This window comes from Venturia canescens, chromosome 4, assembly GCF_019457755.1.
Source record: "Venturia canescens isolate UGA chromosome 4, ASM1945775v1, whole genome shotgun sequence".
NCBI classification, from domain to species: Eukaryota; Metazoa; Arthropoda; class Insecta; order Hymenoptera; family Ichneumonidae; genus Venturia; species Venturia canescens.
The window spans coordinates 5,410,484-5,425,717 of record NC_057424.1 but is presented as its reverse complement, the minus strand read 5'-3'; the positions used below and the strand labels follow the sequence as shown (position 1 = coordinate 5,425,717).

Genomic DNA, 15,234 nt, shown 5'->3' with positions numbered 1-15,234 from the left:
AAAAACTGCGCTTTGTGGAAAACGAATATTTAAAAGTTAACAGTGACCGAGTTAAATATAATTTCACATCATATTCATAAAATGAGTACTTGAAATCATAAATATAAAAGAGATAAAGAGAAGCTTTCATTTAATCTCAATTTTCACCGGAGCGCGCTTCGTCCTTCACACATCGAAACTATTTACTCCGCGGAATCATTGCTCGATGGTTTTGAGCAATGGGAAACTTGAATTTCTCAAACTCGCCGATTAAAAAAAAAATTTCAAAAAAATATAAGATCGAGAACGTCCAAAATTGGAAAATGTGTTCTCTGGAACCTCCCCCATTATTGTAGACCACTGACGACACATAAAAAATGTTTGCCAGTACATTTAAAAAAAAAAAAAAATTAACAACTATTCGAATATTTATTATTTTGTACGCTTACAAAATTATATCTATATATACAATTTTAATTACAATTTATGACGGTAACGTGGTGAACTATAATTATGCTCAGTCTTACAGAAATTACGGATCATGTTGTCAAAAATAGGACAATTTCGAAAAAAATCTTTCAGCCACATACGAAATTCACCTGAATTTTTGAATGGTCAAAAATATCGAAATTTTTACAATTTCAGTATGTATTTTTATAACGTCTAAATTCGGCAATCAGTTGCCGGAAGAATGATGTTTGTTTTTTTGTTACTGATGACATTATATTAGTGTCCGTAATAAATTAAAATGATGAGGAAAAAATGAGTATCAAATGCAAATGAAACATCGCGTATCGATATTTTTCAGTCATTTGGTGCGAAGTTCATAAAACGGTAGCACGGTGGATCCTTTTCAAAACGGATCGCGTCAAGTTGATCAAGGTTCTAACGGTCAATTGAAATTGAGAGAACAATGGCAGTCGCAAGGCCCAGAAGGGGCTCGTCCGAATAATCTTCTTCCGAAGTTTGTTCTCTACCGGGAGTAACGTCTCTCGTCGATTTTCATTCAAGTTCTATTTCAAGTAACTCGTCCGAGTACACTGTTAATTTGTGAAAAATATTTACTGGCATAGCGCGTAGAATGGAAAATGCTCTTTTTCCCGCGAACGTGTCGCGTCCCATTTTTTGTTTTTTTTTTCTTTCAGCTCTAGGAATTCTCAAATGTTCGTCAACTTCGGTGAGAAAGATACGATTTAATATTTTTCGAGTCAGAAAGTATCGCGTCAAACGGTCGTGCACTGAATTTTGTTGAAGACACTGTTACTTTTATTAGGATTTAAATCAGTGATAGCTGGAGGTAAGGCATTTCGATCGATGTTGTTGATCGCTGGCTTTTCATATTCGTTGTCCGTGACACCGTTGACTATGAAAATTTTGACAGAATCAGCGGGTGGTGTGGTTGAAATAGGCGGTGTGGAGGGAGTCCCCGATGAGTTTATTAATTCGGATTTGTCGCTTGGCATTGCGATGCGAGGAGGCTGCGTACTTTCAAAAATGCTTTTACGTGATTTACGCTTCTTTATTCCGGGCGGATGTGGCATCGCGTATTCGAGCTTCTGCCAAAACCACGGATCGCCCCACTTAACGTATGTATTCATGCTCAAATATGCGTTGAGCTCAGGATCGAGTTCCTCCGTTGGACCAATGTCACCGTACAAAATAACGATCACTCGCGCTCTCCCTTCGCTGAGAGCTTGGCTGTGAGCAGCCCGGAATTCCATGCGGCCCCAGACGCTTTCCAAAAAATTTGGCGACAGCACGACGATCGTGCGTCGTGATTCTTCGACCGAGCGTGCGATCTGCTTCGGTATCCATTCGCCGGCCAGCCAATCTCGGAAGTGTACGCACAGCTTGAATGGCCTTGGCTCCGCCTCGAGTTTCGGTATCAGATCATTAACGACGAAGTCCTCGTCTTTGTGAGAATAACTGATGAACGCGTCGAAGAGTTTGTCTCTGTCGAGCTCGTTCTCCGTCACGAACCAGAGACACAAATTTTTCGCGTAAAGCCAAACTTTGATTTCCATCTGATAACGATAGTACACAGCGGCTAGAGTCCCGAGGATTAAACCGAGAAGAGCAATTAGGGAACAACCGATGATGATCCACATGTTGTTCGTGGGACAGAGCTCGTCCGGGGTCATTTGGTGAATCGGAAGTGATTCTCTACCGGAACAAGTGATCTTCATGAGTTCGGGAATTTCGAGGCTCTTCTTTTGTATGAAATTGAGAAATCGACGCGCGTCGCAGTCACACTTCCACGGATTCGAATCCAGAGAGAGTCTCGTTAATTGCGTTGAATTTTCCAAATAATCGATAACCGCTCCATCCAATCTTGCCAGAGCGTTGTTACTCAATTTTAGTACCTGAAAACAATCGAAATTTTCTATACCATCCGGCTTTTCGTAACCATTGCGAAGCTATAAAAAAAAAAAAAAAAAAAAAATTCGTAACGAGAGTTTTCATACCTTGAGATTTGGTGGAAGCATCTCAATGGAAATACTCGAAATATTGTTATGATCGAGATCCAGTACGGAGATCCTCTCGTAACCTGGCCAGTTGACATTAGGCATACTGCTCAACGAATTACCGCTGAAATTCAATTCGATCGAATGATCGACCGGACACTCTACCTTTTTCAGAGTTTCGATAAATCCCTCGTTGACACAATTGACTAAACAAGCTTTGTTTTCCGGTCTCACGTAACATCCACATTGATCGGGACAAGAATTCTTGAGTTTTGAAATTTGATTTGTTTCGCACTTGAAAGTCTTCGACCGCAAGTTCATAATTATTGTTCCCTTCAATTCATTCGGTGCCTCGCATTTCGTGTGACCAATTTCAAGTATGAACGCCTTTTTTACATTACTGTTGAGTCGCCCCTCAAGATAACGAAGCAAACTGTAAAGCTCGCAATCGCATTCAATCGGATTCTTTTCTATCGAGATTATCAAGTTTCGTGAATAAGTTCGCTCTGCCGCCCAGGACTCAACTCCATCCAAATACACGTGACTTATATTATTGTTCGTAAGATCGACGTACAAATTTTCCGACAAGAACTGCAAATCCTCGTGCTAAAAAAATCAATACGAACCAAATTTTCAATCAAAGCGATCAAGTTTTATAAAAAAAATTCGAGTTTCATTATCTTTCAATTTTTGTTCAACGTACAGTCGATATAAAAAAAAAAAAAAAAAAACAAGCCGAGAAAACTTTTCCCACATTCTATTCACTTTTTCAAATAACATTCTGGATACCTTCGTAAATTCCGAAATGTAAAAAAATTCATTTTTTATCGCCCTCTACCCTTCGAGTCCCATTGCCAAGAACAGTGCTAAATGTCCACGGTGTGACTACAATTTCAATATTTTTTTATCGTTCTCAATTGGAATGAAATTTTTCGTTAAATTCGTATAACCAATCGAAAAGGTCTGCGGTATTCGACTTTTTCTTATAATAATATTGTTCATGTGACTTGGAGGAAAAACGGTGTTGAAAAACATTGATTTTCAGTACCGCTGGTACAACCACCGATCGTGCATCTTAGAGTGGTATAAGTTGAATAAGAAAAAAATGAATGAATTATATACCATCAAGTATTGCAGATTGTTGTAGGCGAGATTCAAAACTCTCATTGAGTTCATCGAGAACATCCAGTCTGCAAAAATGTTGGAAACGTTGTTATGATCCAAGTGAAGTTCTTCAAGTTTCTCGGCGTAGTGAAACGGCGAGTGGATCGTTGTTTCGGAAGAGCGCAGTGCCAACGCGTTGAATGAAAATTCAGCGATGCGGAGATTCACCAGTGAGACAAAAGCTTGATCGTGAATTTCGATCATTTTGTTTCTTGCCATATTCAATTCCCGCAATGACGTTAATCCCGTGAAGAGATTCCTGGACGAAATAAATGCAGACACATCCATTGAATGAGGACATTTGTAGTATGCATCAAAGCAGGAAAATCGAAGAGCAAAAATGATGGATAAAAAAACGGAGAAAGGAATGAGCTTGATATCTTACTCGGAAATAGCCTCAATGTGATTCCTGGAGAGATCCAGCTTGATGGTATTTCGTAAATTGGAAAAGATACGATCCGGTAAAAAGGCAATTTCGTTGAAACTCAGATCGAGATTTAAAATCTGGTGATTATCTCGGAAAATGTCAACTGGGAGGGTCAGCAGATAATTTCTTTCGAGGCTGACAGTTCTTAGATTCGTCGCGCCGTGAAAAATGTCTCCAGACAATTTTGTCAAGCCGATTTTTCTCAGTTTGACGATACTGAGATTCGTCAAGTCGGCGCAAAATCGTTCAGGCAGTGTGGTCATATTTCTTCGATTATCCATGAGCACGAGGATCCGGAGATTGTCGCAGTTCGTAAGTAAATCAGCAGGCAGCGAATCTGAGGTGAAATTATTTTGGGAGAGATTAATGGTCTTGAGATTCCGAGCACGGCTGAAAATTCCTCTCGGTAAAGTTGCGAGCATGTTGCGTTGTAAACCGATTGCTTCTAGGGCGACAAGTTTGTCAAAAGTACTTTCTGCTATATCGTTGATTTTATTGTTCCATAGGTTGAGCAAACGAAGATGGGGAAGGTTTTCGAATGCGGTAGAGTTCACTTGGGTCAATTGGTTGCTGCTCAGTTCGATGGCTTCAAGACCATTCGACGAAGCGAACAATTTATTTGGCAAATAATGCAAATTCGAGTTCTGCAAATTGAGCATTTTCAAGCGGGGAAGATGTTCGAAGAGATTTTCAGGAATGATACTCAAGTCAAAAGCCGTGAGAGCTAGCTCTTCGAGAGTGCTCAAACCCCGAAAAGTATCTGCGGTGATGCCCCATCTGAGATTATTGACTGACCGAAATTCCAGGCTCTCGATCTCGTCAACGAGCAGTTGTTTCGTGAGGGATCCTAATCGATTTGCCTCCGGTAAATTACAACTGTCAAAAGACAAGGATTTTACTCCTCGAACCGGATGTTCAGAGCCGAGATGAAACTTGGCCCAATTTGCCAAATTCCTGCACGATAATCTGATGTAACTTTCTGGTAGAATTTGCACTTGAACAACGCCAATCGACGTTGTGGCACAGTTCACCGTGTAAACCTCCTCCTCGTAACCAAATCGACAGTCACTGCATCCGTCACCTTTAGGACACTCGAAACTTCCAACGAACGTAGCAGCTGAATAAGCTACCAGGCACCACCATATCCAACTCATTTTTCTGTCGTTTTGATATTATTCCTTGTTATTCAAACCGTTTCCCACTTGTAAGTCCGTTATGAGTCACTCAACTTCTAAATCTTGATAAAATTTTCCGACTTCGTACAAAAATTCAATTTTCAATTTTAAATTCCAAATGCACCGATCGGTCACTCCGACCGAAGTAACCGACGAGTTTGCTTTCCGCTATTATTTTCCTCCAAAGGTTGAGCGAGTAATCAGTAGCAGTAGGGAGCATCAACACTGGCGATTGGTCGACGAACGAGGCAATAGAGCTGTCGAGCCTTTTTTTTCTTGGTTACATTAATATTACAAGGCGACTAAGCAGCAGGTACAGGTCGGGGATAATCCCTCGGGCTGGAGCACTTGGGTTTTGCCCCACAAACCCAGTATCAAATCAGTCTATTGTCCTCGTCTGACCACATTTTCACTCGTGATACGAAATACTCCTTCCAGTCTTCACGCGCCATCTCGCAATACTCTGTTGTCGTCTATTGTCGTCTTTTCATCGTTTTTATGTACACTCAAATTTCTGAGGTTTTTTTTCAACGACCATCGCATTCGATTTCATGCTTAATCGTGAGTCAAATAATAAGATTGTTGTTATTTTTTCAGCAAAAATTAATCATCTTGAAGATTTTTTTAAATACATTTATCGTCGTTATAGTATTGCAAATGTCTAGAATATCATATTTTCATTGCAGTCCTTAACGATGTATGGTACAAAAGTCTAAATAATTACAAATTGATCAAATTTGGTGATAATGTTCTTCAACATCAAGTGCGAAAACACAATTTTTTTCAAAATTTTCTTCTGCTCAGTTATCGAGTAATTACGCATTAAAGCAGATTTCTTATACCCGGAATGAAACGCTATGCTTATACACGTGAACTTTAATGATCAATTACTCGATAACTGTACAGAAGAAAAATCTTAAAAAATTTGTATTCTCAAATTTGGCACTAAAGAATATGTTCACCAAATTTTATAAAATTCTGATCATTTTGAAATTTTTTATATTTTTAGCATGGTTTAGCATGGCAACATTGTAAGCCTGTACCAAATATCCTTAAGACTGGATTGGCAAGATTGGAACGATGGTTTTATTGTCGCTCGACGATCGTATCTAAGCCCTTTGAGAACAACCCAACGAATTTCTTCGTGTTAATCGCGTGCTATATGAACCTTGGAAATTCCACCACCCTTCGAATCGTTAATAACTTCCCAAAATCGTACAACCTTTTCTTAGAAATGAAGCGATTATTGGCGGTGTTGAATTCTTACATTTGTTGTCGGACGGAAAAAACGTTCTGTACTTTCAGGGAACAATTTTAGGGAACATAACTGTTCAGTAAATATTTTGTGATTAAACAAATCCAGAAGTTCCCTTCCGGACTTGTTTAAAATGTCGCGTAATATCGAGCCACTTGTCCAAAATTGAAATTCGCTTAGAGGAATGTATTTGGGGTTTTTTCAGTAATACAAATTTAGTTGCATCCTTGTGAAAAGATTATCAGTTTCGGGAACATTTGTTCTGAAGCATTAAAAAACTGCGCTTTGTGGAAAACGAATATTTAAAAGTTAACAGTGACCGAGTTAAATATAATTTCACATCATATTCATAAAATGAGTACTTGAAATCATAAATATAAAAGAGATAAAGAGAAGCTTTCATTTAATCTCAATTTTCACCGGAGCGCGCTTCGTCCTTCACACATCGAAACTATTTACTCCGCGGAATCATTGCTCGATGGTTTTGAGCAATGGGAAACTTGAATTTCTCAAACTCGCCGATTAAAAAAAAAATTTCAAAAAAATATAAGATCGAGAACGTCCAAAATTGGAAAATGTGTTCTCTGGAACCTCCCCCATTATTGTAGACCACTGACGACACATAAAAAATGTTTGCCAGTACATTTAAAAAAAAAAAAAAATTAACAACTATTCGAATATTTATTATTTTGTACGCTTACAAAATTATATCTATATATACAATTTTAATTACAATTTATGACGGTAACGTGGTGAACTATAATTATGCTCAGTCTTACAGAAATTACGGATCATGTTGTCAAAAATAGGACAATTTCGAAAAAAATCTTTCAGCCACATACGAAATTCACCTGAATTTTTGAATGGTCAAAAATATCGAAATTTTTACAATTTCAGTATGTATTTTTATAACGTCTAAATTCGGCAATCAGTTGCCGGAAGAATGATGTTTGTTTTTTTGTTACTGATGACATTATATTAGTGTCCGTAATAAATTAAAATGATGAGGAAAAAATGAGTATCAAATGCAAATGAAACATCGCGTATCGATATTTTTCAGTCATTTGGTGCGAAGTTCATAAAACGGTAGCACGGTGGATCCTTTTCAAAACGGATCGCGTCAAGTTGATCAAGGTTCTAACGGTCAATTGAAATTGAGAGAACAATGGCAGTCGCAAGGCCCAGAAGGGGCTCGTCCGAATAATCTTCTTCCGAAGTTTGTTCTCTACCGGGAGTAACGTCTCTCGTCGATTTTCATTCAAGTTCTATTTCAAGTAACTCGTCCGAGTACACTGTTAATTTGTGAAAAATATTTACTGGCATAGCGCGTAGAATGGAAAATGCTCTTTTTCCCGCGAACGTGTCGCGTCCCATTTTTTGTTTTTTTTTTCTTTCAGCTCTAGGAATTCTCAAATGTTCGTCAACTTCGGTGAGAAAGATACGATTTAATATTTTTCGAGTCAGAAAGTATCGCGTCAAACGGTCGTGCACTGAATTTTGTTGAAGACACTGTTACTTTTATTAGGATTTAAATCAGTGATAGCTGGAGGTAAGGCATTTCGATCGATGTTGTTGATCGCTGGCTTTTCATATTCGTTGTCCGTGACACCGTTGACTATGAAAATTTTGACAGAATCAGCGGGTGGTGTGGTTGAAATAGGCGGTGTGGAGGGAGTCCCCGATGAGTTTATTAATTCGGATTTGTCGCTTGGCATTGCGATGCGAGGAGGCTGCGTACTTTCAAAAATGCTTTTACGTGATTTACGCTTCTTTATTCCGGGCGGATGTGGCATCGCGTATTCGAGCTTCTGCCAAAACCACGGATCGCCCCACTTAACGTATGTATTCATGCTCAAATATGCGTTGAGCTCAGGATCGAGTTCCTCCGTTGGACCAATGTCACCGTACAAAATAACGATCACTCGCGCTCTCCCTTCGCTGAGAGCTTGGCTGTGAGCAGCCCGGAATTCCATGCGGCCCCAGACGCTTTCCAAAAAATTTGGCGACAGCACGACGATCGTGCGTCGTGATTCTTCGACCGAGCGTGCGATCTGCTTCGGTATCCATTCGCCGGCCAGCCAATCTCGGAAGTGTACGCACAGCTTGAATGGCCTTGGCTCCGCCTCGAGTTTCGGTATCAGATCATTAACGACGAAGTCCTCGTCTTTGTGAGAATAACTGATGAACGCGTCGAAGAGTTTGTCTCTGTCGAGCTCGTTCTCCGTCACGAACCAGAGACACAAATTTTTCGCGTAAAGCCAAACTTTGATTTCCATCTGATAACGATAGTACACAGCGGCTAGAGTCCCGAGGATTAAACCGAGAAGAGCAATTAGGGAACAACCGATGATGATCCACATGTTGTTCGTGGGACAGAGCTCGTCCGGGGTCATTTGGTGAATCGGAAGTGATTCTCTACCGGAACAAGTGATCTTCATGAGTTCGGGAATTTCGAGGCTCTTCTTTTGTATGAAATTGAGAAATCGACGCGCGTCGCAGTCACACTTCCACGGATTCGAATCCAGAGAGAGTCTCGTTAATTGCGTTGAATTTTCCAAATAATCGATAACCGCTCCATCCAATCTTGCCAGAGCGTTGTTACTCAATTTTAGTACCTGAAAACAATCGAAATTTTCTATACCATCCGGCTTTTCGTAACCATTGCGAAGCTATAAAAAAAAAAAAAAAAAAAAAATTCGTAACGAGAGTTTTCATACCTTGAGATTTGGTGGAAGCATCTCAATGGAAATACTCGAAATATTGTTATGATCGAGATCCAGTACGGAGATCCTCTCGTAACCTGGCCAGTTGACATTAGGCATACTGCTCAACGAATTACCGCTGAAATTCAATTCGATCGAATGATCGACCGGACACTCTACCTTTTTCAGAGTTTCGATAAATCCCTCGTTGACACAATTGACTAAACAAGCTTTGTTTTCCGGTCTCACGTAACATCCACATTGATCGGGACAAGAATTCTTGAGTTTTGAAATTTGATTTGTTTCGCACTTGAAAGTCTTCGACCGCAAGTTCATAATTATTGTTCCCTTCAATTCATTCGGTGCCTCGCATTTCGTGTGACCAATTTCAAGTATGAACGCCTTTTTTACATTACTGTTGAGTCGCCCCTCAAGATAACGAAGCAAACTGTAAAGCTCGCAATCGCATTCAATCGGATTCTTTTCTATCGAGATTATCAAGTTTCGTGAATAAGTTCGCTCTGCCGCCCAGGACTCAACTCCATCCAAATACACGTGACTTATATTATTGTTCGTAAGATCGACGTACAAATTTTCCGACAAGAACTGCAAATCCTCGTGCTAAAAAAATCAATACGAACCAAATTTTCAATCAAAGCGATCAAGTTTTATAAAAAAAATTCGAGTTTCATTATCTTTCAATTTTTGTTCAACGTACAGTCGATATAAAAAAAAAAAAAAAAAAACAAGCCGAGAAAACTTTTCCCACATTCTATTCACTTTTTCAAATAACATTCTGGATACCTTCGTAAATTCCGAAATGTAAAAAAATTCATTTTTTATCGCCCTCTACCCTTCGAGTCCCATTGCCAAGAACAGTGCTAAATGTCCACGGTGTGACTACAATTTCAATATTTTTTTATCGTTCTCAATTGGAATGAAATTTTTCGTTAAATTCGTATAACCAATCGAAAAGGTCTGCGGTATTCGACTTTTTCTTATAATAATATTGTTCATGTGACTTGGAGGAAAAACGGTGTTGAAAAACATTGATTTTCAGTACCGCTGGTACAACCACCGATCGTGCATCTTAGAGTGGTATAAGTTGAATAAGAAAAAAATGAATGAATTATATACCATCAAGTATTGCAGATTGTTGTAGGCGAGATTCAAAACTCTCATTGAGTTCATCGAGAACATCCAGTCTGCAAAAATGTTGGAAACGTTGTTATGATCCAAGTGAAGTTCTTCAAGTTTCTCGGCGTAGTGAAACGGCGAGTGGATCGTTGTTTCGGAAGAGCGCAGTGCCAACGCGTTGAATGAAAATTCAGCGATGCGGAGATTCACCAGTGAGACAAAAGCTTGATCGTGAATTTCGATCATTTTGTTTCTTGCCATATTCAATTCCCGCAATGACGTTAATCCCGTGAAGAGATTCCTGGACGAAATAAATGCAGACACATCCATTGAATGAGGACATTTGTAGTATGCATCAAAGCAGGAAAATCGAAGAGCAAAAATGATGGATAAAAAAACGGAGAAAGGAATGAGCTTGATATCTTACTCGGAAATAGCCTCAATGTGATTCCTGGAGAGATCCAGCTTGATGGTATTTCGTAAATTGGAAAAGATACGATCCGGTAAAAAGGCAATTTCGTTGAAACTCAGATCGAGATTTAAAATCTGGTGATTATCTCGGAAAATGTCAACTGGGAGGGTCAGCAGATAATTTCTTTCGAGGCTGACAGTTCTTAGATTCGTCGCGCCGTGAAAAATGTCTCCAGACAATTTTGTCAAGCCGATTTTTCTCAGTTTGACGATACTGAGATTCGTCAAGTCGGCGCAAAATCGTTCAGGCAGTGTGGTCATATTTCTTCGATTATCCATGAGCACGAGGATCCGGAGATTGTCGCAGTTCGTAAGTAAATCAGCAGGCAGCGAATCTGAGGTGAAATTATTTTGGGAGAGATTAATGGTCTTGAGATTCCGAGCACGGCTGAAAATTCCTCTCGGTAAAGTTGCGAGCATGTTGCGTTGTAAACCGATTGCTTCTAGGGCGACAAGTTTGTCAAAAGTACTTTCTGCTATATCGTTGATTTTATTGTTCCATAGGTTGAGCAAACGAAGATGGGGAAGGTTTTCGAATGCGGTAGAGTTCACTTGGGTCAATTGGTTGCTGCTCAGTTCGATGGCTTCAAGACCATTCGACGAAGCGAACAATTTATTTGGCAAATAATGCAAATTCGAGTTCTGCAAATTGAGCATTTTCAAGCGGGGAAGATGTTCGAAGAGATTTTCAGGAATGATACTCAAGTCAAAAGCCGTGAGAGCTAGCTCTTCGAGAGTGCTCAAACCCCGAAAAGTATCTGCGGTGATGCCCCATCTGAGATTATTGACTGACCGAAATTCCAGGCTCTCGATCTCGTCAACGAGCAGTTGTTTCGTGAGGGATCCTAATCGATTTGCCTCCGGTAAATTACAACTGTCAAAAGACAAGGATTTTACTCCTCGAACCGGATGTTCAGAGCCGAGATGAAACTTGGCCCAATTTGCCAAATTCCTGCACGATAATCTGATGTAACTTTCTGGTAGAATTTGCACTTGAACAACGCCAATCGACGTTGTGGCACAGTTCACCGTGTAAACCTCCTCCTCGTAACCAAATCGACAGTCACTGCATCCGTCACCTTTAGGACACTCGAAACTTCCAACGAACGTAGCAGCTGAATAAGCTACCAGGCACCACCATATCCAACTCATTTTTCTGTCGTTTTGATATTATTCCTTGTTATTCAAACCGTTTCCCACTTGTAAGTCCGTTATGAGTCACTCGGGTGGGGATCAAATGTTAGAATTACTAAATTTCGAAGAGCTAAAATCTCGAATTTATAAACTTCGAATGATAATATGGAGACGGATAGATTCGACTAGAGCTTTAAATGTCGAAAATAAATAAGTAGAAATTTCAAAGTTCGAACCATGTTTACATCGAAACAATCACCCATAGAACGATGACTAGAATATCAGTTTTCCAAAAATTCGACTATCACTCTTTCGATTTATAAATTACCACAATCAGCAATACTGTGAATTTTATAATTTCGAATATATAATAACGAATGACAAAATATTAATGTTTTCGAAAAAGCGAAACACCGAAAAGTCGAACGGTTGAAATAGCGAAACACCGAAAATTCGAAGGATCAACATACAGACAGTCTCTAGAGGACAAAGTATACATTTTTCATTTGTTGCACTTCCCAACGAGACCCACAGATGGCACTACTTGGTGCACGGAGAAGTTATAATGGGTCGTAGGGTTTTTAGAGGTGGCGTGCTCTAGCGGCTAAAACGGGCAGGGTCTAGTACGTCACCGTCAGTTGGACCCCGCATTGTTCGCATATATCTATATATTAGGGTGGCCCTTAATATGGGTAAAAATAAAATTGATCGCGCCGCCCCCCAAAACGGTTCCAAATGATAAGAAAAAAAATCTACGCAAAGCCGCAGCTACATGTCCGGTAAGAGGAAGACGTGCCTGTAAACATGAACTTGGATTTAAATATCAATGTTTCTGCATGATTGGAGAAACTTGGATTTTTTAAATCTGGTTTATGTGTCAATTTTTTTTCCTACTTTTCCAAGTTATTGTATATTAGTACTCAATATACAGATCAAATAATAAGGTCTTCCATACTACACTAACGAAAAAAATTAAAGGGTCAAAAGATTTTTCCGAATTTTTAGTAATTTTTCAAAATGTTGTATTTCAGTGAAAAATGGTCGTATCGAGGTCTAAAAAAACGCATTTTGAAGCTTCAAGTTTATAATTTCAAGATTTTAAGACGAAAATAATTCAGAGCTACATGTTCTGCGCAATTTTGAGAAACATTGTGAGAAAAAAATTTGCAAATTTTTATTTTTATTTTTTTCAACTCCACAAGCTTAGAATTTTTTTTTCCAACTAAGCAATGGTATGGACCGGATAGCTGGTTTATTCAGCTTCAATTGGCTTTTTTTTAAACTTTGATAGGACCGTTTTTTGCTGAGATGTTAAACTTTGAATCAAGAAGGACCCTTTTGTCTTTGATCGACGATATCTCGGCAACCAATGGTCGCACAGGAAATTCAAGGGCAGTTCTGAAAACTGGAATGAATGTCCTACAAGGTTCCGTTGCAATTTTGAAGACGAATGTTTTCTTTCATCCTTGTCGTGCATTTAAAAAACAGGAAAAAAAGTAATTTATTTTTTTTCAGAAGACCTCAATGTTGGAAGCCTTAAGAAAAAAATCAATTTTCAATCAAAAACTTTCGGAAATTTTTTTTTGTAATATTTCAACCTTATTTATAGGAAAAATGTGGAAAAAACTTAGAAATTTTTTATTTTTCATTTTTGTCATGATCATGACTCATTTAACGTAAAAAACGTTACCCTTAAATTTATTTTAATGTTTGACCGGTTGCAACGAGGAAACGATTAGTTAGATCAAAATGTAACTTCGCAGGGTTTTTGGAGGTATATTCAGCTGTAAATGGCATACTCAACATCAGTTATTTCATGATTATTTGAAATTTGGTTATTGACTTTCTGAAAAACCATAAATTACCTTTTTTTCCTATTTTTTTAAATTCACGACAAGGATGAAAGAAAAAATTCGTCCTCAAGATCGCAACGGAACCTTGTAGGACATTCATTCCAGTTTTCAGAACTGCCCTTGAATTTCCTATGCGACCATTGGTTGCCGAGATATCGTCGATCAAAGACAAAAGGGTCCTTCTTGATTCAAAGTTCAACATCTCAGCAAAAAATGGTCATACCGAAGTTTTAAAAAAAGCAAATTGAAGCTGAATAAACTAGCTATCCGGTCCACACTATGGCTTAGTTGGAAAAAAAATCTACGCTTGTGGAATGAAAAAAAAATGCATAAAAATTTGCAAATTTTTTTTCACACTTTTTCTCAAAATTGCGCAGAACATGTAGCTCTGCATTTTTTTTACCATAAGATCTAGAAATTATAAACTTGAAGCTTCAAAATGCGTTTTTTTAGACCTTGATACGAGCATTTTTCACTGAAATACCACATTTTTAAAAATCACTAAAAATTTGGAAAAATCTTTTGACCCTATAATTTTTTTCGTTAGTGCAGTATGGAAGACCTTATTATTTGATCTGTATATTGAATACTAATATACAATAGCTTTGGAAAGTAGGAAAAAAAAATTTACATATAAACCAGATTTAAAAAATCCAAATTTCTCCAATGATGCAGAAAAATTGATATTTGAATCCAAGTTGGGGGGCGGCGCGATCAATTTTTTTTTATCCATATTAAGGGCCACCCTACTATATATATATACGAGAACAATGCGGAATCCGAATGCCGTGACGTACTGACACCCGCTGCCGTGTTTAAAAAAAAACTTTTTTTTATATTATTTGAAATTGCAAAAAAATAATTTTGCGCAATTTTTGTTGCACAAGATCATTATTAACATAATACCTGCAATAGAAATTGCAGACAAATTTTAGGGTACCATCGTTTAATTCAAATTTCGTGAAAATAAACATCGACAGTTTTTATCGTTGTTCGTCTCGGTAGACTACTGGTTCCTCATGAAGGGTGTTTATTTTCATATTGCATTACGACTTTTTAAAAGAAAAATTACGACTCTGCTTAAAAAGAAAAAAGAGATGTTTTCCTGAATTATGGCGTTCTTAGTATGGAATTTAGTTGAAAATAATTGGTGTGTAATAAGTTTGGAGATGAAGTGAAATGTAGAGAACCATTAAAAGGCCTACATTTTAATAAATATTCCAAAGCAGAAAGTTTTTTTGCAAGATAAAACAAAACGATATAAGTTTTTCGTTTTGAATGGGTTTACTGGACAAAACAACCTCCAAATCCAGTCTCCGATTATGCATTCCTTGTACTGACCCTGCTGACCGGGTTCAAAATTCGTCATGTCGTACTAAATTTGGAGCCTCGTAGAATGGCAATAAATTCGAAATTTTTTCACAAAAAATATGAATTTTTTTTCTCAATATCGTCATTATACTATTGTCATC

General features: G+C 38.3%; 2 protein-coding genes across 5 annotated transcripts in view; one reads left to right on the top strand and one right to left on the bottom strand.

The window, feature by feature from the left end:
* The window catches only part of LOC122409791 (lysosomal enzyme receptor protein), a 58,047-nt gene that overhangs the window by 10,231 nt on the left and 32,582 nt on the right, over positions 1–15,234 (top strand). The window lies entirely within an intron of this gene.
* LOC122409804 (protein toll-like) lies at positions 7,128–10,852 on the bottom strand. Its single transcript, XM_043417625.1, has 3 exons — positions 10,305–10,852; positions 9,183–9,788; positions 7,128–9,080 (listed from the first exon to the last, which is right to left on the bottom strand). Exons 1-3 carry the CDS (start codon positions 10,632–10,634, stop codon positions 7,941–7,943), a joined length of 2,076 nt encoding a protein of 691 aa, XP_043273560.1. The 5' UTR covers positions 10,635–10,852; the 3' UTR covers positions 7,128–7,940.

Coding starts and splice junctions, on each gene's coding strand:
- LOC122409804 (XM_043417625.1), bottom strand. CDS start 10,634: ATGGATGTGTCTGCATTTATTTCGTCCAGGAATCTCTTCACGGGATTA. Junction 9,789..10,304: donor ACAATCTGCAATACTTGATG/GTATATAATTCA, acceptor TGATTTTTTTAG/CACGAGGATTTGCAGTTCTT. Junction 9,081..9,182: donor TGCTTCCACCAAATCTCAAG/GTATGAAAACTC, acceptor GATTGTTTTCAG/GTACTAAAATTGAGTAACAA.